The sequence below is a fragment of the Thalassophryne amazonica genome, chromosome 16 (genome assembly GCF_902500255.1).
Source record: "Thalassophryne amazonica chromosome 16, fThaAma1.1, whole genome shotgun sequence".
Taxonomy (NCBI): domain Eukaryota; kingdom Metazoa; phylum Chordata; class Actinopteri; order Batrachoidiformes; family Batrachoididae; genus Thalassophryne; species Thalassophryne amazonica.
In genome coordinates, this window is record NC_047118.1 from 90,643,229 (window position 1) to 90,667,069 (window position 23,841).

At 42.6% G+C, this 23,841-nt stretch overlaps 1 protein-coding gene across 1 annotated transcript in view; it reads left to right on the forward strand.

The window, feature by feature from the left end:
• Positions 1–23,841, forward strand: part of rrn3 (RRN3 homolog, RNA polymerase I transcription factor) — a 180,627-nt gene that overhangs the window by 38,196 nt on the left and 118,590 nt on the right. The window contains exons 4-6 of the mRNA XM_034191409.1: positions 11,086–11,175; positions 13,360–13,489; positions 19,501–19,560. Coding sequence (XP_034047300.1) covers positions 11,086–11,175; positions 13,360–13,489; positions 19,501–19,560 — 280 coding nt within the window. The remainder of the gene's footprint in view (positions 1–11,085; positions 11,176–13,359; positions 13,490–19,500; positions 19,561–23,841) is intronic.

A 23,841-nucleotide genomic window follows, 5' to 3' on the forward strand; every position in this document is an offset into this window, starting at 1 on the left:
ATTTTTTTATTTCGCTTTATCTTAATTTTCCCCCGCTAAAACCCTAAAGAGCAAATGTCTGTGAGTAATATTTTACCTTTTTATGTTAAACCGACCTGTTATTGTCTTCTGAAACAGTTGACAGATGTATTTTATAACTTAAAAACGGGACCGATGCTAACGTGTTAGCATGTCTGTGGCGTTTTCAGTGTTAAAGTTAGCATTAAGCTGTTCGCATCTCAGCACAGTTTGTGTGCATTTCTGTATAATTAATGGCTCAGCATTTGTTGTTGCAAAAGTCAGATGTATTACAAATTGTAATATTTTTTATTTATTTTATTTATATATTAATAATAATAGCAACAACAGTAAAAGTAATACTACTAATAATATTGCTACAATACAATTTTAGAGAAACAGACAAAAAGAACCTGATAAAACAAAACACAACAGAAAAGGTAAAACCAACTAACAATGAACATAAATAAATAAATATAGAAATAACTTTCCTGTGAGCACTGAGTGACTCTTAAACCTCCACTTCATCCCTGTTTTATTTAAGTTTAATGACAATTTGTTTCAGTCAAACCACATCTAAGCTGTGTTTTTACACAAGAAAAAAAAATGCAGTAAACTGCACATTTGTGTCTTTTTTCATGAAAATATCTTATTAAAGATCACATATTACACTTTAGTCAGGTCTTTAAAATGCTTTCATGGACTCTTGCTGTAATATGTTGTCAGTGGTTCAGATAGTTTCTGTAGGCATCTAAAAATGCTCATAATCGGGTGAAACCTGATGGAAATCTTTTTGTGGTGTGTCGGTGACGTATGTATGTGCAAAATAAAACACTAACCCAGGTATGTTTTTGACGAGAATATAACACCATAACTTTATTACAAGCTCAAACGTTGATGTTGTGTGACAAAGGCCTTTTAATAATAACTCCAAGAAATAATGGCAAAACTCACAAGTAAAAAAACAACAACAAAAAAAAATGAACAAAAAAAATTATTTGTTTCAGAGGGCTACATACCTGTTAAAATTCACCAGAATACACAAAATTTGACTTGTTCTTTTAAAAAAATTCTGGGGGAGATCCCCTAGACCCCCCATAATCAATACTGTGTTTTTACTTCACAGTTTGAAGTGAGTTTTATTTGTTTCAGAGGGCTTCATACCTGTTAAAATTCACCAGAATACACAAAATTTGACTTGTTCCTTTAAAAAATTCTGGGGGAGATCCCCTAGACCCCCCATAATCAATACTGTGTTTTTACTTCACAGTTTGAAGTGAGTTTTATTTGTTTCAGAGGGCTTCGTACCTGTTAAAATTCACCAGAATACACAAAATTTGACTTGTTCTTTTAAAACAAATTCTGGGGGAGATCCCCTAGATCCCCCATAATCAATACTGTGTTTTTACTTCACAGATTTAAGTGAGTTTTCTTTGTTTCAGAGGGCTTCATACCCATTAAAATTCACCGGAATACACAAAATTTGACTTGGTCTTTAAAAATGTTCTGGGGAGCACCCCCAGACCCCCCAGAATCAAGACTACACCCCGCCCCCCACCACCCTTTTATGTACCTTTATGTTCAGGTTTTGCATTCTTTTTATGCTTTGTCTCTGTCTCATTAGAGGCTGTTTAGAATAGATTTGTATACTGTATTATGTGTTTATTGCATTTATTGAGGAAAAAATGTGTGATGATTTGAGGCAGAGGCGTCAGGTGTCCTCAGGAACTGCTGCAACCTGTTATCACGCGTTACGATTAATGGCACGTGTTGCTGGAGAATTATCAGGAACCATTACGCACGGTCAAGAATAATGTTTCCGCGCTATTGCGCGTAACAGCACATTGTTAAGCTCTGTCACGTTATGAATGGCGCGAATTGTCTCCACACACACCTCCATATTCATCCAACCGTCAGTTGCTGAACAATTCAGATCACTCCAGTTTGCTCCTCAAAATCCACAGCAGAAGAACTTTGTGATAGCATGCCTAGTTGGGGTCTGTGCCATGGAGTTTCGCAGAGAGGAGGAGGAGATGGAGAGCCAGATCTGTGGCTCCACGCGGCTCTCGTCTCACTCGTTTTCCCAAACATCGGGCGCAGCAGCAGCAGGTGGAACACCTACAGGAGCGAACTGAGGAGCATTGGAACAAGACTTTTAGCCGACTTCAAATCAAATTAATTTTATTTATATAGCGCCAAATCACAACAAATAGTTGCCCCAAGGCGCTTTATATTGTAAGGCAAAGCCATACAATAATTACAGAAAAACCCCAACAGTCAAAATGACCCCCTGTGAGCAAGCACTTGGCGACAGTGGGAAGGAAAAACTCCCTTTTAACAGGAAGAAACCTCCAGCAGAACCAGGCTCAGGGAGGGGCAGTCTTCTGCTGGGACTGGTTGGGGCTGAGGGAGAGAACCAGGAAAAAGACATGCTGTGGAGGGGAGCAGAGATCAATCACTAATTATTAATTATTAAATACTAATTATTAAAAGTAGAGAGGGTGTCTGTCTCCCTGATCCGAATTGGGAGCTGGTTCCACAGGAGAGGAGCCTGAAAGCTGAAGGCTCTGCCTCCCATTCTACTCTTACAAACCCTAGGAACTACAAGTAAGCCTGCAGTCTGAGAGCGAAGCGCTCTATTGGGGTGATATGGTACTACGAGGTCCCTAAGATAAGATGGGACCTGATTATTCAAAACCTTATAAGTAAGAAGAAGAATTTTAAATTCTATTCTAGAATTAACAGGAAGCCAATGAAGAGAGGCCAATATGGGTGAAATATGCTCTCTCCTTCTAGTCCCTGTCAGTACTCTAGCTGCAGCATTTTGAATTAACTGAAGGCTTTTCAGGGAACTTTTAGGACAACCTGATAATAATGAATTACAATAGTCCAGCCTACAGGAAATAAATGCATGAATTAGTTTTTCAGCATCACTCTGAGACAAGACCCTTCCAACTCTAGAGATACTGGGCAAATGCAAAAAAGCAGTCCTACATATTTGCTCAATATGCTCATCGAAGGACACATCCTGATCAAAAAATGACTCCAAGATTTCTCACAGTACTACCAGAGGCCAGGGTAATGCCATCCAGAGCAAGGATCTGGTTAGAAACAATGTTTCTAAGATTTGTGGGGCCAAGTACAATAACTTATAGGGAGAAGGATGCTGAGGATGGAGCCACCAGGCAGGAGGAGAAGAGGGAGGACAAAGAGGAGGTTTATGGATGTGCTGAGGGAGGACATGCAGATGGTTGGTGTGACAGAGGAAGATACAGAGGACAGGGTGAGATGGAGACGGATGACCTGCTGTGGAGACCACTAACGGGAGCAAAAAAGATATAAAGACCATAACTTTACCAACATAAGGAAACAGTGCTTTAGCACCGTGACAGAGTTTACTCATTATCAACTGTAACTGGATTAAATATATCAGTTAGTGGTTCTTTGACATCAAAATACAAACACTTTTTCATTTTTGCAACAGTTTCACTGTACAGTGTAACAGCATGTTATTATTATTGTCCAGTCTGGTTTTAAGCATAAACACGTGAAATTTGCAATTGGTATAATAGGTCGCGGTACTGCATCATTACGTACATGAACGCTGCCAATTCAATACAAAAGAAGAAAAGTGACCTTTTTTTCTTTTAAAGAAGTCTAAACAATAAATAACTTTTCAGCAGGACTTATCTAAATGTTTTCATGTTGTCGGATTTTGCGGTGAAGCAGTTCAGCCGGTCTGTTCTGAATCGCCAGTCGCTGTTGTTTGTGGCTAAAGTTGGAGCCGCGTAGGGCTGCTGTGAAAACGAACCCGAAATTGTCCGCTGCACAAAACGTGATGCTAAACATGACAAGGAACCAACAGGAGGGTGACAAGAACTCACTGGTGTGTTGGGCAACATACCCGTAGGAACAGAGCCCCATGAACCACGACCTCCTGCATGTGGCTAACATGCTCCTAGCTGTTGGCGTGCTGCTGCCTGAGCAGCGCGGCTCCGACTGCTTGGAGAAGAGGTGCTCTTTGTGGGACATTTGTTGGGGTGCATCATGAGGCTCACTGCACTATGCGCCAACAAATCAATGAATAAAGGTATCAAAGTGTATCAAGAAATGTTTGCCGGTGAATACATCGATTCTGATGACGGATTAGCGTTGGAGTCAACTGAATACTGCTGTGATTTATTTAAAAATGACTCGCATGGTGACTTGGCATCACTGTCCTTCTTCAGCATACAGCAGCAATGAAACTGAATGCGGTGGAGCAGGGTTTAATTGTGCGCACATCAGAGAAGAATGCTGTCACTCTCTATTAAGGATCACCACTAATCAAGACGGATCAGCACGCTCAGTTGCGACCTCCATGACATGAGGCGAAATGAGGGTGGTGCGTGACATTAGTGGAAGATTTTTTTGACAGCCAAAAACATGCTCCACTAAAATCACGAATATCACACACATTAAACCTATTCAGATGTGTTAAGTCACATTAAGAATGTCAGGAATCTGCCAAGAATGATGCAAATATGACATTCGTAACATGTCCTACCTATGTGTAAACACAGCAGAAAGTGCTTTGCAGCAACTTTCATCTTACCAAGGGAAAGTTCGAAGAAATGTCTAAGAACTCGAGGAATTCTAAGATTTTTCTTAAAATAACATCACAAGGAGCTGTTTTTAGCCTTAGGCTGCTTCGTGGATACAGGCCCTGGTGTCAGCTGGTTCTTTACCAACTGAAGGAAGAACAGAAGCTGGTTATCTGATCTCCATGATGGGGATCGTTGGCCAAAGTGAACATGCTTTACACCGTTCGACCACTTTACGCAACACGTTCTAGCGCCCTCAATGGATAAGGGTTGTTTTGCATGTCTGTGTCATTGATGTGTATGGATAAATCCAATCCAATCCACTTTATTTATATAGCACATTTAAACAACAGAACAGTTTCCAAAGTGCTGTACATAAAAATGATTATACAACTATACAAAACAATAAACCCACTCAGATACTAATAAATAAATAAACATAAAAACAATAAATCAATCAATAAATAAAACACTGGGCCAAAGACAACAGAGGACCATACAACTCATGCAGAGCTAAAAGCCAGAGAATAAAAGTGGGTCTTCAGACGAGACTTAAAACACTCCACTGTGGGGGCTGTTCGAACGTGGAGAGGCAGAGCGTTCCAGAGTCTGGGCCCAGCCACAGAAAAGGCCCTGTTCCCCCTGGTCTTAAGTCTCGTCCTAGGCACCACAAGCTGGAACTGGCCCTCAGACCTCAGAGCACGCGCTGGGGAGTAAATTTGGAGGAGGTCTACAATATATTGTGGGGCCAGTCCATTTAAAGCTTTAAAAACAAATAATAAAATTTTAAAATCAATTCTAAAATTCACAGGGAGCCAGTGCAAAGACGCAAGAATGGGTGTAATATGTTCATGTTTTTTGCTCCCAGTTAAGAGACGTGCAGCAGCATTCTGGACTAACTGCAATCTGTGAAGTGTATTTTGATTAATTAAAAAAAAAAGTGAATTGCAGTAGTCCAGGCGTGAAGAAATAAAAGCATGCATGACGCACTCCAAGTCAGAAAAGGATAAAATTGATTAAAAGACGAAGCTGATAAAAGCTGGATTTAACAACCGCCTTGACCTGCCTGTCCAGTTTAAGATCAGAGTCCATAATGACGCCAAGGTTGGTGGCTGTGGGCTTCATGTGTTGACTGAGAGGGCCCAGGTCTAATCGAGCTGTGGAACCAACACTGGGCCCAAACACAATCACCTCGGTTTTGTTCTCATTTAAGCTAAGAAAATTTTGAGCCAACCAAGCCTTGACGTCTTCCAGGCACACAAGCAAGGGTGTCAGGGGGCTGCTAGAGTTCTTCTTAATAGGCAAGTAAATTTGAGTATCATCTGCATAAAGATGATAAGATATGCCATGCTTTCTAAACACCTGACCTAACGGGAGAAGGTATAGGGTGAAGAGAATAGGCCCAAGAATAGAACCCTGGGGGACTCCACAGTTCAGAGGAACAGAAGACGAGGTGGACTCCCCCAGCCTGACAGTAAATGAACGGTCTGTAAGGTAAGAGTGGAACCAGTCCAAGGCTGTCCCCCTGACACCCACACAGTTCTCAAGAAGAGATAAAAGAGTTGCATGGTCAACTGTGTCGAAGGCAGCAGTCAAATCTAAAAGCACCAAAACGGCAGAATCACCAGAATCAGTGATTAAAAACAGGTAATTAAAAACCTTTAAAAGTGCAGACTCCGTGCCGTGAAATAATTTATAACCTGACTGAAAACTGTCTAAAATGTTATTCGTTTCTAAAAACTCTTGTAGTTGTACAAGAACAGCTTTTTCCAAAATCTTTGAAATAAAAGGAAGCTTAGATATGGGCCTATAATTAGAGATAACAGAGTTATCAAGACTCGCTTTCTTTAAAAGAGGCTCAACTACAGCCTGCTTACAAAACGCAGGAACTTTTCCTGACATAAGGCTGCTGTTGACCAAAACAACATCAGGGCCGATAGTTTCCCAGACCTCTTTAAAGAGTCGTGGGGGGGATACAGTCTGAGGGACAAAATGAAGGTTTGAGATTTTTAACAATATTTGATAAATCTGAAAATAACACAGGTTCAAACCGGTCTAACACAGCAGAACAGGTGTGAGCCATAATTGAACTGGCCAAAGTGACAGTCATCCCAGCCCTAATACTGGCGACCTTATCACAAAAGAAATTTAAAAAGCAATTACAAACAACTTGAGTTGCTTCCAAAGTGGTGGATTGGCCAGGGTTTAACAAAGATCCAATAGTTTTAAAAAGCACACGAGGTTTGTCCCAGTTATCAGAAATTAGATTGGAAAAGCATTTTGCCTTTTCAGACCTGACCATATTTTGGAATTTTCTCCAACTTTTTTTAAGAATTTGATAGGAGACGGTCAGTCCATCTTTCTTCCATTTGCGCTCCATCCTCCTACACTCACGTCTGGCCTGTCGCACAGTTTCATTCAACCAGGGCTCCTGCCTGGGTTTAGGGTGCATAGGTTTGAGTGGAGCAGTAGTGTTCATAATGGTATTGCATGCCAAAAGAAAAGTAGATGCAATTTGTTCTGTATTTTGGCATGTGACAGCTAGATTGTTTTTTGAGGCAACAAAAAGGGAGGAGAAATGATCTCCTGCTCCTGGCCTCAGCTGCTGCCGATAGCATGCAGAAACACTGGGTTTATTACTGCTGTCCAAAATAAAATTAAATAACACCGGACGGTGACCAGAGAACACTGCATCCAAAAGCTTAACATTACTGACATCAAAACCATTAGTTAAAAGCAAGTCCAACCTATGAGCAAATATGTGTATTGCTTCACTAACATGTTGCATAAAATTAAAGGTATCAATCAATTCTAAAAACTCAGTAGCCAAAGGCTTGGACGGACAGCAAACATGAACATTAAAATCACCCAGAAGTAAGATTCGATCATACTGTGGAATAACAGCTGCAAGCAAGTCAGAGAAATCATTAAAAAAAAATCTTTGTTGTGCTTGGGTGGGCGATAGATAAGTGCACACAACACAGGATTGCGGTGTCCCAGTTCAAAGCAGCACAATTCAGATGAAGAAAAACATCCAGGCACAATACTTTTATATGCCAAACTGTCTCTGAAAATAGTAGCAATGCCACCACCCCGACTACTGCTTCTTGGACCATTAATGAATGAGCAGTTCGAAGGAACCAGGTCAACAAAAGCTGAGGACTCACCCGCAGAGATCCAAGTCTCAGTCACAAACAATACATCCAAAAAGTGTGTACAGAAGAAATCCTGCAAAATGAAAGTCTTGTTCATCACGGAACGCGCATTAACTAGCGCACAGTTGATAATCTTGGTATTAGCCTCCGAAGCTACCTGGCTAGCTAATCAAGAGGTTTACAGTTCAGCAGGGGCAGTGGCCAAGTGGTTAGTGCGCTTGGCGTCAGTACAGAAGGTTCCTAGTTCAAACCCCACTCCTGCCACATTTCTCCACATAATGTGGAGTTGTCAGGAAGGGCATCTGGTGTAAAACATGTGCCAAATCAACATGCAGATCCTCCTTGGATTTGCTCCAGTGTCCCCAAGTGAAAACAAGGGAACAGCCGAAGGGACTGACTTTTAAGAGGTTTCAATTAGGTCTGTGATGTGCCCACCAAAAATCCTTGTTTGAGGAGGTTTTAAGAGTTTGCCCCATTGTGTAAGGGTTCAGCCCCGTCACCGTCTGGACCATGTGTCCATGGAACACTGAAGTGTCTCCTGTGAGTGTCATTCCATTCATTGTCAGAGCAGATTCATCTTATTTATGAAGAGAATCAACAGTTCAGGGTTCTCAGCAGGATTTTTTAGCAGAGTAATGGGATGGAAAAATCAGCATCAGGTTCGAGGGCCGCTTAGGCATTATGGTCTTATAAAGAGCCTTCTTTGTCCGTCTAAATACAGTAGCTCTGGGATGAACCATGATATTTTACCTTTTTTCATACCATGTTTCCAAAATATTGTACAATCAGATACTTAAGCTCACAATAACACTCAAATCATGGGCTCACAACAGCATTTATTGAAACTAAAACAGTTACATGTACATTTCTCTCATAGATTTGATTAAAGAACCCTCAGGCAGTTACATCAATTCTTCTTTTATTCATCTTGGCCCAGTTGTTGCAAACTGAGTCAAAGCTGAATGTTTCTGCCTCGTCTCCTTCAGTAGAAATCATAAGGAGGTTGTCCAGCATGTCTTCTTTCAGTCTGTTTTGGAGGGGGGTCTTGACCCTCTTCATAGTGGAAAAGCCCCCTTTCACAGTCTGAAAATATAAATGACTTGAAACCTCAGCCTTGGGCTGACGGTCTCATCACAGGACACGTGTTCTGAGGCACTGCAGGTAAATGCATTTAAGTTTTGTTTCAAGATAGTACAAGTCAATAGTATATGAACACCAAGTATAATACCAGGGTAAATTAAAAAGTATCATATATGAAACTCCTGCTGTTGAAATAAAAATTACAGCAACAGTTGAGGCCAGTTTCACCAGGTTCGGCACTATGTCTTGATGTACAGACATCACCTTCTTCAAGTGCTCGTGGAGTTAGCATATTTCAACAGAAGCTGAGAGTTTTCACTTGTAAAATGAGCTACTAGTACCAGGACAGTTTTGTTGGTGAGGAGTTAGCAAACGGCGTGTAGTCACGATCACATTACTCTTGTTAGTAAAGTTGGAAAGATATTCAAAGATTTGACCTTCTGGAATCAATAATGTCAGAGCGAATCTCCATTTTTAAATCAAATGACACTTCCTTTCAAATGATTTACTACAGACAACAAACTACAACTGACCCCCCCCCCCACCCAGGTACGACCAGAGGGAGCTCACTGATGTGTGATGTAGGTTTGGTTGCACTACAAGAAATGAATATGATGTTACTGAGTTTATATCTAAGCATTTCCTTTTGCCATGGTAATTTGTTGATGGTCCCTGAGCATTTCCTTCCATTGTGGTAATTTGTTGACGGTCCCTGAGCATTTCCTTCCATTGTGGTAATTTGTTGACGGTCCCTGAGCATTTCCTTCCATTGTGGTAATTTGTTGACGGTCCCTGAGCATTTCCTTCCATTGTGGTAATTTGTTGACGGTCCCTGAGCATTTCCTTCCATTGTGGTAATTTGTTGACGGTCCCTGAGCATTTCCTTTCATTGTGGTAATTTGTTGACGGTCCCTGAGCATTTCCTTTCATTGTGGTAATTTGTTGACGGTCCCTGAGCATTTCCTTTCATTGTGGTAATTTGTTGACGGTCCCTGAGCATTTCCTTTCATTGTGGTAATTTGTTGACGGTCCCTGAGCATTTCCTTCCATTGTGGTAATTTGTTGACGGTCCCTGAGCATTTCCTTTCATTGTGGTAATTTGTTGACGGTCCCTGAGCATTTCCTTCCATTGTGGTAATTTGTTGACGGTCCCTGAGCATTTCCTTCCATTGTGGTAATTTGTTGACGGTCCCTGAGCATTTCCTTTCATTGTGGTAATTTGTTGACGGTCCCTGAGCATTTCCTTTCATTGTGGTAATTTGTTGACGGTCCCTGAGCATTTCCTTTCATTGTGGTAATTTGTTGACGGTCCCTGAGCATTTCCTTCCATTGTGGTAATTTGTTGACGGTCCCTGAGCATTTCCTTTCATTGTGGTAATTTGTTGACGGTCCCTGAGCATTTCCTTTCATTGTGGTAATTTGTTGACGGTCCCTGAGCTTCGCTCTTGCAGCCGGTTGCACGTCAAGATCGATATAATTCACAAAGAATGGAGGACGTCTCATTTTGGTGGAATAAAATGGTTTTCTTCGGTTGTAGTTTGTTCACTTTAGTCATTTTAGTTGGCAGAGAGCTGCAGCATTTGGAGGGACTGTGTTTTATCAGTCAGTCCCACAACAGCACACAGAGGATATTATTATTTTCCTTTAGATGAGGGACAGTAACTTGAGTTTACGAACTGGTGAAGTGGGAGATATTAATGGTCCAGTCCATGCCAGAGGAGCGTCGTGTACGCTGCCCCACGAAAAAGATGTTAAAGAGGAACGAAGAAAAACTGTCTGGTGTGAAACGGCGGATGATTCTCGTTTCTTGCCTGCAACAATAGAAAGGAGTAACGGTTAGCGGCGTTAATCAGCAGAAAGGTGAGTCGCGATTGACATCTTTAAATGGCCTTGAGGATGTGTTTATGAATATATTCTGGATCCACATTCATGGTAAAGAAATGATTATTTTCCCACTACACACCCTCGCAAACAACATAACGGCCCAATTGCAACGTAATCTTTTTCAGGCAGCAGCGTAACGGGCCATTGCTGTGTTATAACACTAGCAAGAGGTGTGCAGTGTCTGGGCTCATGTTGACCATCCAGGAACTTCCTGCGTGAGCTCAGCTGAGAGCCTCACTCTCACTCTTTGAATGAACACAGCAGAGCAGCAGGACTTCGGAGTTAATGTGGCTCATCCCGCAGCTTCAGTTTTCAGTACTGAGTCAGAAGTGTTACCTTTAACCTCAGCCTGACCTTCACCTCTAACCTGACCTCTTGTCTCACAGGATGCTCAGATCATCAGCTGGCTGCAGGAGTTTCGGAGTTGTGTGACCCAGTTAAATAAGGACCACGAGCAGCTGATCCAGGCGGTTTTGGTGAGTTTGAACCGCACAGTGCTGTTGGATTAGTCTTTCGTGTGATACATGCACTTTCTAGGACTTCTTCACATTTGTCCACAAGGGGGAGTGTTCAGACTGAGAGTTTCTGATTGCTGTCCTGCTCAGGAGAACCTGAAAGTGCCCTAACAAAAAATAAAGAAATAAAAATTCTGATTGTTGTTGTTGTTCCCCTTGCCATAGACGGTGTGCCCATCCTCATCTTTTTGAAAAAGAATTTGAAATCTAAACTCAGATTTACTTTGGGGGTTTTAGCCCTCTTTCTTCTTTAACGGAGATTCAGAGTTATTTTATTCACTGCTACGGCTTGTGTTTCAAATATTGTAACAAGTGTTTTATTTAAAAATATTATTTAAATATTGGACACTTGGTCTTCATTCAGGACCGTGGACAAACTTTACTACTTGTCATTGTACTTTAATTTTCATTTTAGAAATAGAAAGGTAAGGAAATGTAGGGTTTACATTAGAATGTTTGTTCACTGAGTCCTCAGACACAATGGAAAACCCTCATCTACAAAGTCTCCAGCCTGCCAACTCTGCTGTACCAATCTGAGTCCTGGACCGCCACCACCTGAAGAATCTTGAGCGATTCCACCAACGCTGCCTGAGCAGCATCCTTTGCGTTAGGTGGGAAGACTACCTTACCAACATTAGTGCCCTGGCTGAAGCCGAGCTCCAGAGCATTGCGTGTCATCATCAAGAACCAGCTTCAGTGGGCGGGTCACATCATTGGGGTGGATGACAGGTGACTTTCCAAAGGAGATCTTCTACTCCCAGCTGAGTGACGCAAAATGGTCCAGAGGAGGAGGAGAAACTCCATCAGGACCTCCTGAAGCACAACCATCGACTGGAAGAACAGGTGAGGAAACGAGAGAGTGGAATCTTAGAAAAACATGTGGACAAACAACGCAGAGGAGAAAGAGGAAGGAGAGAGAGCAAGATCCTGACGGGCAGCAACCACATGCAGCTTCTGTTAGAAAATGGGTGCTGCAACGTGGACCATCCTGTCCGGGAATTGATCACGAGATGATCGTCCTCACTGTAGAGGGATGTTTCAGATGTAAAAGTCCACGTTTATTCAAATCCTTTGATCATCCTTTTTTCTTTATTTATACTTTGGCATTTTAAGGTTTGGCCTTTGCCTCTAACACACACACACACACACACACACCTGTCCGGTGTGGAACAAGATAGAAAAAAAAAACTGGTGTGGCCCACTGAATGGTCCCCCCTAAAAATCGGTCCGCCCTGCCTCCACTGCGCATGTGTCGGCAGTGATTCACTGATTATCACCTCATTTCTGCTTCAACCTGCCTTCAGTCATCATCTGTCTCAGCCACAGATATCTGAAGAACAATCATTTCCACATAAATTCAGCATGATTTCATCATAAAAGACGGAGGAAGCAATCAGAGTCTGACTCTGTGAGTCTGAGTCTCTGTACCCAAACAGATCAAAGGGAATAATGTGATTATTAACCATCAGATGACAAAGTAAAACCTCCTAAATCATTCTAAAGTCAGTTTGAGGCAGAAGCGAGGTGATAATCGGTGAATCACTACTGAGCTCTGAAATTAAATGAAGGGGTGGCTGATTTTTGGAGGGGACTGTTTGGTTGGCGACACTGGACTGCGACCCTCCTCTGGTTCAGGCTGTAACCTCTGGTGGGAGGAGTTGTGCGTTTTAATGGCCGCAGCACTCCGTGTGCTCGCTGCTGCTCTGCATGGAAATATGTGTAATTATTACTTTAAAAACAAATCCGAGTCCACACTTCATATGTGCACCAAACTACAACCGGGGGGTCCATGCAGATCATGGATTGTTGTCCAACATTCCTGGGTCTAGGATTCTCTTCAAGGTAGGTTTTAAATGTAACAAATCATTCCAGACATGAGGAAGAGCATCAGCTGAGAAGCTTCTAATATTGGCCCCAATTCCTGAACAGTCCATGGTGAGCCCATACGTTGGACACCCATCACAGTCTCTGGCTACCTGCCATAGCCAAAGTAAACTGGAACTTTTTCGGTCTGATCTGCTGTTCCATAGATCTACAAATGATTAATATTTCAGCTTGTCATGGACTGCTGACCCTGTGTCAGTTTGGCTGCATTTTCCGACAGATTGTGTGTGTGTGTGTGTGTGTGTGTGTGTATGTGTCCAGAGGCTTCCCTGGGTGGGACGGAGCCCGGCTGTAGTGGAGGAGTACTTGGCCTTCCTCGGTAACCTGGTCTCAGCACAGACGGTATTCCTGTGCACCTGTCTAAAGATGGTGGTCTCTCATTTCATTCCCAGTAAGTTCCTCAGACAGTTCTTTATACATTTTTAATTTTTAAAGTTTATTTATTGTATTACTTATTTCTTTAAAGTTCTAAAAAAACATTATATAAATCATAAGACTTTCTCCTTCATCGTTATCTTTAACATCTTTATCATGAACAGCAACTGGCCGGATAAGGCCTGAGAGGGCCATCCCTGAGCTGCTTCTGTTCTACAGACTGGGATGTATTTAGAGGAGGGAGCATTAACATATCAGTCCCTCAGCGAGTACACAGTCACACTCACCGATTACATCAATTTTTGCGTAGACAATGTGACATCATGGGAGCAATAGCACGTCTTTCCTAATCAACAACCATGGATGACGCATGAATTACAGCAGCTACTTAAGGTCAGGGGTCAGTGAGGTCTACAGTGCAGGTTGAAGTGCTGTGAGGAGGGGCATCAAATCTGCCAAAAAAGCATAGAGGAGGTGACTAGAAGGCCACTTTGACACCTCGGGCAACTCGCAGCAGGTGTGGCAGGGCATCAGGGCACTAATGGACTATAAGAGAACATCATCTGTCCCTAATGCCTGCCAAATTCTCCCACCCTGGTAAGGGAACTGAATCTGTTTTTTTGCTCATTTTGACAACAGTGATGCTGCCACACCGGCCCTGTGCCTACCGTCTGAAGAGAACAGAGTACCAGTTTTGGAGGCACACGAGGTGAAAGTCTGCCTGCACAAAATCAACCCCAGGAAGGCAGCTGGACCAGACGGGGTGCTGGGACGCGTGCTCAGAGACTGTGCCGATGAGCTGCCAGAGGTTCTCATGGACATTTTCAGTCTGTCCCTCTCCACTGCCTGGGTCCCAGCAAGTTTTAAAGCAGCCACAATTATTCCTGTATCTAAAAAGGCCATCGTCAGCTGCCTGAATGATTACCGGCCTGTGGCTCTCACTTCCATCCTCGCCAAGTTCCTTGAGCGACTGATACTGAAAGGCATCAAGAGGACCATTCCACCGGCTCTGGACCAGCACCAGTTTGCATACAGGGAAAACAGATCAACAGAGGACGCCATTGCTACTGTGCTTCACACTCTGTTGGAACATCTGGAACACAAAAACACCTACATGACAGTGCTTTTTATTGATTTTAGCTTGGCGTTCAACACCAGTCTGCCAAGCACACTCCTGTTGAAACTGAGAAACCTTGGATTAAACAACACACTATGCAGTTGGATACTGGCCTTTGTAACTAACCGCTCTCAGTATGTGAAGGTAGGGGAGCACGTTTCACCTACCATCTCCATCAATACCGGTGCTCCACAGGGCTGTGTACCAAGTCCACTCCTGTGTACACTTTACACACATGACTGCTCTCCCGCACTTCCTACCAATTACATCATAAAATTTGCAGATGACACAACTGTGCTCGGACTCGTATCAAACAACAACAAGACTGCATGTAGGGAGGAGGTTGAGCTTTTGACAAAGTGGTGCAAGACACACAATTTGGCCTTAAACATAAAAAAAACAAGGAAATAATCATGGATTTCCGAGGATCATCAACAGACCACACACCTCTGTTCATAAATGGGGAGCCGGTGGACAGAGTGCCCTGTTTTAAATTCCTGGGCCTGACAGTGTTGGAGGATCTGTCCTGGGGGAGCAACATCATCTCTGCTGGTTGAAAAGTTCAGCAGCGTCTCTGTTACCTGAGGAAACTGTGCCATCCAAAGTGTGATGACATATGTCTTGCTTTTGTGGTTCTCCAGGTGCACTAAGGTAGAGAAGCAGGCAATCCAGAGCAGGAAAAATCTTTGGGTCTGACCTCCCAGCGATCTCCACTGTGTGCATCTCACAATACCACCAGAGACCGCTTCCACCCAGCACACAACCTGTTCCACCCGCTGCCCTGCCAGGACCAGCAGGATGGCAAACAGCCTCTACCCCCAGGCCATCAGAGTCCTAAATGAACACTGCACTTCTCAGCTCCCTTCACCCTCCAGTACCTCACACCGGCTATAACTGTGAACTGGTTTTGCATTGATGCAGCAAACATTCCATAAGCAGTATTCTACAATAACGGACTTAATTTATTCTCCCTCCGAAAAATCTCAGATAAACTGAAGTGAAGGATGGCAAGAACAGTCATAGTCAACCCACAGACCTGCTCCAAAGACCGACAACATGATCTTGCTGCAGATAGTGTCTCTGTGCATTGTTCAGCGATACAGCGCACTTTGCACAAAGAGATGCTGTATGATGCTATAATGCAGAGGAAGCCTTTTCTGTGTACACCCCACAAACAGAGTCACTTGAGGTATGCTAAAGCACATTTGGACAAGCCAGCTTCATTTTGGAATAAGGTGCTGTGGACTGATGAAACTACAGTTATTTGGACATAACAAGGGGCGGTATGCATGGCTGAAAAAGAACACAGCATTCCAAGAAAAACACTTGCTACCTACAGTAAAATTTGGAACAAGTCCAACGTTCTGGAATGGCCATCTCAGTCCCCAGACCTGAATATTATTGAAAATCTATGGTGTGATTTTAAGTGGGCTGTCCATGCTCGGAAACCAACAAACCTGAGATGTTTTGTAAAGAAGAATGGTCCAAAATACCTTCAACCAGAATCCAGACTCCCATTGGAAGCTATAGGAAGTGTTTAGAGGCTGTTATTTTTGCAAAAGGATGATCTACTAAATATTGAAGGATTTTTTTCTGTTGGGGTGCCCAAATTTATGCACCTGCCCAAATTTGTTTAAATAATTATTGCACACTTTCTGTAAATCCTACAAACTTCATTTCACTTCTCAAATATCAGTGTGTTTGTCTGATATATGATATATTTAACTGAAATTGCTGATCCAAACAACCAATGATTTATAAAGGAAAATCATGGAAATCATCAGGGGGCCCAAACATTTACATATAGTGTTCAGAATAATAGTAGTGCTATGTGACTAAAAAGATTAATCCAGGTTTTGAGTATATTTCTTATTGTTACATGGGAAACAAGGTACCAGTAGATTCAGTAGATTCTCACAAATCCAACAAGACCAAGCATTTATGATATGCACACTCTTAAGGCTATGAAATTGGGCTATTAGTAAAAAAAAGTAGAAAAGGGGGTGTTCACAATAATAGTAGCATCTGCTATTGACGCTACAAACTCAAAACTATTATGTTCAAACTGCTTTTTTAGCAATCCTGTGAATCACTAAACTAGTATTTAGTTGTATAACCACAGTTTTTCATGATTTCTTCACATCTGCGAGGCATGGAGTCAACCAACTTGTGGCCCCTTTCAGCTGTTATTCCACTCCAAGATTCTTTAACAACATTCCTCAATTCATTCACATTTCTTGGTTTTGCTTCAGAAACAGCTTTTTTGATGTCACCCCAGAAGTTCTCAATTGAACTTAGGTCCGGGGATTGGGCAGGCCACTTCAAAACATTAATTTTATTGGTTTGAAACCAAGATTTTGCTGGTTTACTAGTGTGCTTGGGGTCATTGTCTTGTTGAAACACCATTTCAAGGGCATGTCCTCTTCAGCATAAGGCAACATGACCTCTTCAAGTATTTTGACATATCCAAACTGATCCCTGATACCTGGTATGCGATATATAGGCCCAACACCATAGGAGGAAAAACATGCCCATATCATGATGCTTGCACCACCATGCTTCACTGTCTTCACTGTGAACTGTGGCTTGAATTCAGAGTTTGGGGGTCGTCTCACAAGAGATCATTGGAGATCATTGTAGATGAACAGCCTATAATTTTTTGCACCTGCATATAAGTTTTCCCGTCTCTAATCAACTTTTTAATCAAAAAAGGGAAATGGGGGTGTTCACAATAATAGTAGTGTGGCATTCGTCAGTGAGTTGGTCAATTTTGTGGAACAAACAGGTGTGAATCAGGTGTCCCCTATTTAAGGATGAAGCCAGCACCTGTTGAACATGCTTTTCTCTTTGAAAGCCTGAGGAAAATGGGACGTTCAAGACATTGTTCAGAAGAACAGCGTAGTTTGATTAAAAAGTTGATTGGAGAGGGGAAAACTTATACGCAGGTGCAAAACATTGTAGGCTGTTCATCTACAATGATCTCCGATGCTTTAAAATGGACAAAAAAACTAGAGACGTGTGGAAGAAAATGGAAAACAACTATCAAAATGGATAGAAGAATAACCAGAATGGCAAAGGCTCACCCATTGATCAGCTCCAGGATGATCAAAGACAGTCTGGAGTTACCTGTAAGTGCTGTGACAGTTAGAAGACGCCTGTGTGAAGCTAATTTATTTGCAAGAATCCCCCGCAAAGTCCCTCTGTTAAATAAAAGACGTGCAGAAGAGGTTACAATTTGCCAAAGAACACATCAACTGGCCTAAAGAGAAATGGAGGAATATTTTGTGGACTGATGAGAGTAAAATTGTTCTTTTTGGGTCCAAGGGCCGCAGACAGTTTGTGAGACGACCCCCAAACTCTGAATTCAAGCCACAGTTCACAGTGAGGACAGTAAAGCATGGTGGTGCAAGCATCATGATATGGGCATGTTTCTCCTACTATGGTGTTGGGCCTATATATCACATACCAGGTATCATGGATCAGTTTGGATATGTCAAAATACTTGAAGAGGTCATGTTGCCTTATGCTGAAGAGGACATGCCCTTGAAATGGGTGTTTCAACAAGACAATGACCCCAAGCACACTAGTAAACCAGCAAAATCTTGGTTCCAAACCAACAAAATTAATGCCTCACAGATGTGAAGAAATCATGACAAACTGTGGTTATACTAGTACCTTGTTTCCCATGTAACAATAAGAAATATACTCAAAACCTGGGGATTAATCTTTTTAGTCACGTAGCACTACTATTATTCTGAACACTACTGTACAACTATAAGTTGGCCACAGGAGATAGAGGTGACTGATATCAAGACCCTGAAAACTCCTCACAATGCACAGAAGTTTCTACCCAAAGTCCAGCACCGTTAGGCTCTATGAGTAACAGAAAGAAGGAGAGGATTAGAGTGTCAGAGCCCCAATCCAGGATGAGATGAGGAACATCCATGAATCCATCTGAAAGATGGGCCCCCCCCAAGATCAGCTGCTACAGCAATGCCTCAGGCAGCTGAAGACAGACTGTGATAAGGAACAGGAGGAGGAGATATCCTGGAAGACCAAGCCGTCCATGGGATGTGCCATCGACAGATAGAGGATGTGGCTGACATTAAGAACACCTACCAGTGCCTAGAAAAGGCCGGCCTACAGGACAGCACAGAAGCTCTGATCATGGCAGCACAAGAACAAGCCCTAAGCACCAGATCCATGGAGGCAGGAGTCCATCACAGCTGACAGGACCCAAGTCACAGGCTGTGCAAATGTGCCCCAGAGACAGTGCAGCACATAGTAACAGGATGCATGCTGGGACAGCATACACTGAGAGGCACAACCAAGTGTCAGGAATCGTGCACAGGAACATCTGTGCCGCATACAGGTTAGAACCAAAGGTGGTCACGAATGACAGGGCTCAGGTCCTGTGGGACTTCAAATTCCAGACAGACAAGCAGCTGCTGGTCAACCAATCAGACACAGTGGTGGTTGATAATCCCAGCTGACAGCAACATCAGAGGGAAGGAGCATGAGAAAATAGAGAAGTGCCAAGGACTGAAGGAGCAACTTGAGCAGATATGGAAGGCAAAGTCCAAAGTAGTCCCAGTGGTAACAGGAGCACGAGGAGCTGTAACCCCCAACCTGGAAGAGAGACTCCAGCAGATTCAGAAACAACATCAGAGGCCTCTGTCCATAAGAGTGCAGTCTGAGGAACAGCTAAGATACTGAGCAGAACTCTGAAACTCCCAGGCCTCTGGTGGAGGACCTGAGCTTGAGGAACACAAAGACCACCTCCCCTACCTTCTTTATCTGATGTTTTGTGGAGGCTTGCTCTTGCGTTGATGTTTAAGATCATCATTTCTTATGTCACCGTTTGTCTTTGACTGTGTTGCTTCATGAATGTTCTGTGTGTTTGTTTCCAGAGAGAGTGACCGTCTCTGAGGGAGGAGTCAATATCTCAGATTCTGATGATGAGGATGACAGTAGGTATTTCTTCACATCTTTTAAATATGCTGTATTCTGCATCCATCCTGAATGGATTTCTGTGCTCGTATTCAGACCGATCATCTCAACATCACTGCCAGTGAACACAAAGCATAACCTCCAACACATTGGACCTCACTTCTTATTATTTATTCTTCTTTAAAATCCAAGGAAGCCTGATGTTCTCAGGTGGTGCCAGTGACCTCAGTGACCTGACCTTCATACAAAACAAGCAGCATGTCATTTGTAGAAGACAAAGCTAAGGGCAAAATGCCACAAAAAGCAGCAGCGGTTTTTGTGCAAATTACACACAAAGTGAAAATGTAAAGAAAAGGTGAAGATGCGGTGGAAAGTGGACATGTGTTGCAGTTTGTTTCTGACCCGGAGCACAAACGTCGCAGCGGTTTTGCAGCTGAGAGAATGCAGCTACTCTGGTTAGCTGTGTAGGCTAACACGTTTCCCACTCGCCTCGCCTCCCTTCTCCACTGGGAACCGAAAAAAAAAAAAAACCCTGCACTTTTCATGACTGCTTCTGTGATTGCAGCCGAAAACAAAGCAGTAGTTAGAATTGACGCTGTTTGTGGGATGAGACTAATCCCTGGGTGGAGTGTGGGAGTGTCTGCACAAACCATTTGGAGGATGGGAGTTTCAGCAGAAACCATTTTAAACCGGCAGGACCGCAAGGTGACAGCGAGTATGCTTTTAAGTTTACAGAGCCAGGCTGAATGGTTTGTACTGAAATTCACACACTCCACCCGGGGAATCCCTGCCATGATCGGGCCCATGTCGCCGACCGAATGGTCCCCCCTAAAAATTGATCCGCCCTGGCTTCACTGCACATGCATCATCAGCCGAGGTTCACCAACTACAGCTCGTTTCTGTTTCAAACTGCCTCCAGTCATCATTTGTCTCAGCCACAGATATCTGAAGAACAACAATCATTTCCACATAAATTCAGCATTATTTCATCATAAAAGACGGAAGAAGCATCAGAGCACCGCAGCCAGACGAGCTGCTGTGCAGTGCTGCTACAGTTACTTTGAAAAAGTAACTTAGTTACTTTACTGATTACTCAATTTTAAAAGTAACTAAGTTAGATTACTACTTACTTTCTTAGTTACTTCCAGCAGCTGCTGACAACGCCGTGAAAATGATAACCTGTTTTGCTAAAACTCACTTTATAGTCACCCTTTCTTGACTTCAGTGAACATAAATACTTGTTTGATTAAAATAAATAAATAAATCAATAAAGATAGTCTTTCGTGAACTCATGTTTAACTGTTGGCAGCACTGTAATGGTAAAACTTAACATTTCAAATCTACATCGTTTGTAAATGTAACTATTAAATTCTTTTTCTAACATTTAAATTCTTTCAAACATTTTAGTTATTGTAAATAACTATATGGTATATATGTATGTAGTATAGTTATTATTATTATTATTATTATTATTAAGTGCTCTGTGTCAGCCTGATCCCCTCAGATCTCAGAAGCTAAGCAGTGCGGGTCCTGGTTAGTACTTGGATGGGAGACCTCTTTGGAACACCAGCAGCTCTGTGTGTTTCTCCAGGTGAAACTGGAGTTGTGTCAGGAAGGGCATCCGGCGTAAAACTTGTGTCAACTACCAATGCGGATCTGGCTGTATCTGCTGTGGCGACCCCGAACACGAAATGGGAGCAGCCGAATGGACAGCAGTATTAGTAATAGTAGGAAAAAAAGGCCTTCAAAAATAGACCTTATGCAGCCAGCAGCATTTTGTTAATAATCACTGGCCTTGAATTACGCCCTGTCTCGTTTAGGTCCCGGGTCTGAGCACGGTTTGAAAAAAAAAAAAAAAAAATGCTGGGCTTTTAATCAAGGAAATATGGTGCCCGCTTTGCTTGAATCGGTGAGTGTCAGTGCTGAACTTAATTTTGTACCTCTGTTACTGGGCACGTTCAGACTGATCTGTCCGATACATGCGCAGGGTTTTTAATGTAAATACATTCCGATTGGACAGGACATTTTGACTGATGCGAGCAAAAATCTGTTATATACGGTGTTTATTACATGGAAAACCATAGAAAAGCATTGGGACTTTTGCTTTTGACTGGTGATTTCGAGTATCCAGTTTATATGATGATGGGTAAGGTTAAGTAAGGGTTAGGTAAGTTTTACTGTACTTGTGTACATGTGATTTGTTAGGGGTTTTTTTTCACATCGTCATTATGGGGTCTTGTGTGTAGAATTCTGAGGAAAAATGAATTTCTTCCATTTTGGAGTAAGGCTGTAACACAAGAAAATGGAAAAAGTGAACCGCTGTGAATATGGCAGCACAGTCTTGTTTTCTTCTTTTCAACAATATATTTCAACATCTTTGTGTGTTTCTTTTTATTCTTTTACACATCTAAAACACATTTTAAAAGTATTTGTGTGTTTTTAAGGAACTGTCTATGAATTTACACATTTTACAGCCTTTGTAAACATTTTAAATATTTTTTTAAAGAACTTTCCATTCTTAAATTTTGTCATATTTTAAACATCATTTTTTAAAAACATTTAAATATCTGTTTTTAATTGTCTTTGGTATAACTAACACATTTTAACATAGATAATGGATGGGTATTAAACAACGCTGCAGCTGAGAGAGAGAATCAAGTTTTGGGGACAGAATGAAGCAATATGCACAGCTACAAGGGGTTTAGACAACCACATGGTGTGAGCTGAGTCAGGTACAAGTTCACGGAAAGTTGAAAACCATCATCAAAGAAACGAAACTATTACCTGGAGGAAAAAAAAGGTAACATTTAATCAAGCTAAGAAAGGCTATAGATTGTATTAACAATGCCAGGTAGAAAAGAAAATATATTATTGTAAAGAAGCAAAATGTAATTAGTTTTCTAAGGTCAAAGTATAGTATTTGGGGAGCCCCGTGAGTTTGCTACATGTGATGCTGGAAGGCGCCCAAAATTTTGGACACCCTGAGGTGTTTGTTTGTTTGTTTGGACACCCAAAACTTCAATTTCTGCCAAAACTACGTCAGGCAGTGGAAATATTTTTGCAGCTATCTTGTTGGGGACTGTTGGGTGACGGGGGCAGCAGCTCAAGCAAAGCCGCCCAGACCTCCCGATCCACACACACCTCCCTCAGCTCCTCCTGGGGAACCCCGAGGCGTTCCCAAGCCAGCTGCGAGACGAAGTCCCTCCAGCATGTTCTGGGTCTTCCCCGGGGCCTCCCTTTCCCCGGGGACGTGGCCAGAACACCTCTCCAGCAAGGCGTCCAGGGGGCATCCGAAAAAGATTCCCGAGCCACCTCATCTGGCTCCTTTGGACGTGGAGGAGCAGCGGCTCGAATCCGAGCTCCTCCCGAGTGACAGATCTCCTCACCCTATCTCTAATGGACCCCCCAGCCACCCTGTGGAGGAAACTCATCTCGGCTGCTTGTACTCGTGATCTTGTTCTTTCGGTCATGAGCCAAATCTCATGACCATAGGTGAGGATCAAATCAATTTTATTTATATAGCGCCAAATCACAACAACAGTTGCCCCAAGGTGCTTTATATTGTAAGGCAAAGCCATACAATAATTACGGAAAAACCCCAACGGTCAAAACGACCCCCTGTGAGCAAGCATTTGGCGACAGTGGGAAGGAAAAACTCCCTTTTAACAGGAAGAAACCTCCAGCAGAACCAGGCTCAGGGAGGGGCAGTCTTCTGCTGGGACTGGTTGGGGCTGAGGGAGAGAACCAGGAAAAAGACATGCTGTGGAGGGGAGCAAAGATCAATCACTAATGATTAAATGCAGAGTGGTGCATACAGAGCAAAAAGAGAAAGAAACACTCAGTGCATCATGGGAACCCCCCAGCAGTCTAAGTCTATAGCAGCATAACTAAGGGATGGTTCAGGGTCACCTGATCCAGCCCTAACTATAAGCTTTAGCAAAAAGGAAAGTTTTAAGCTTAATCTTAAAAGTAGAGAGTTTGTCTGTCTCCCTGATCCGAATTGGGAGCTGGTTCCACAGGAGAGGAGCCTGAAAGCTGAAGGCTCTGCCTCCCATTCTACTCTTACAAACCCTAGGAACTACAAGTAAGCCTGCAGTCTGAGAGCGAAGCGCTCTATTGGGGTGATATGGTACTATGAGGTCCCTAAGATAAGATGGGACCTGATTATTCAAAACCTTATAAGTAAGAAGAAGAATTTTGAATTCTGTTCTAGAATTAACAGGAAGCCAATGAAGAGAGGCCAATATGGGTGAAATATGCTCTCTCCTTCTAGTCCCCGTCAGTACTCTAGCTGCAGCATT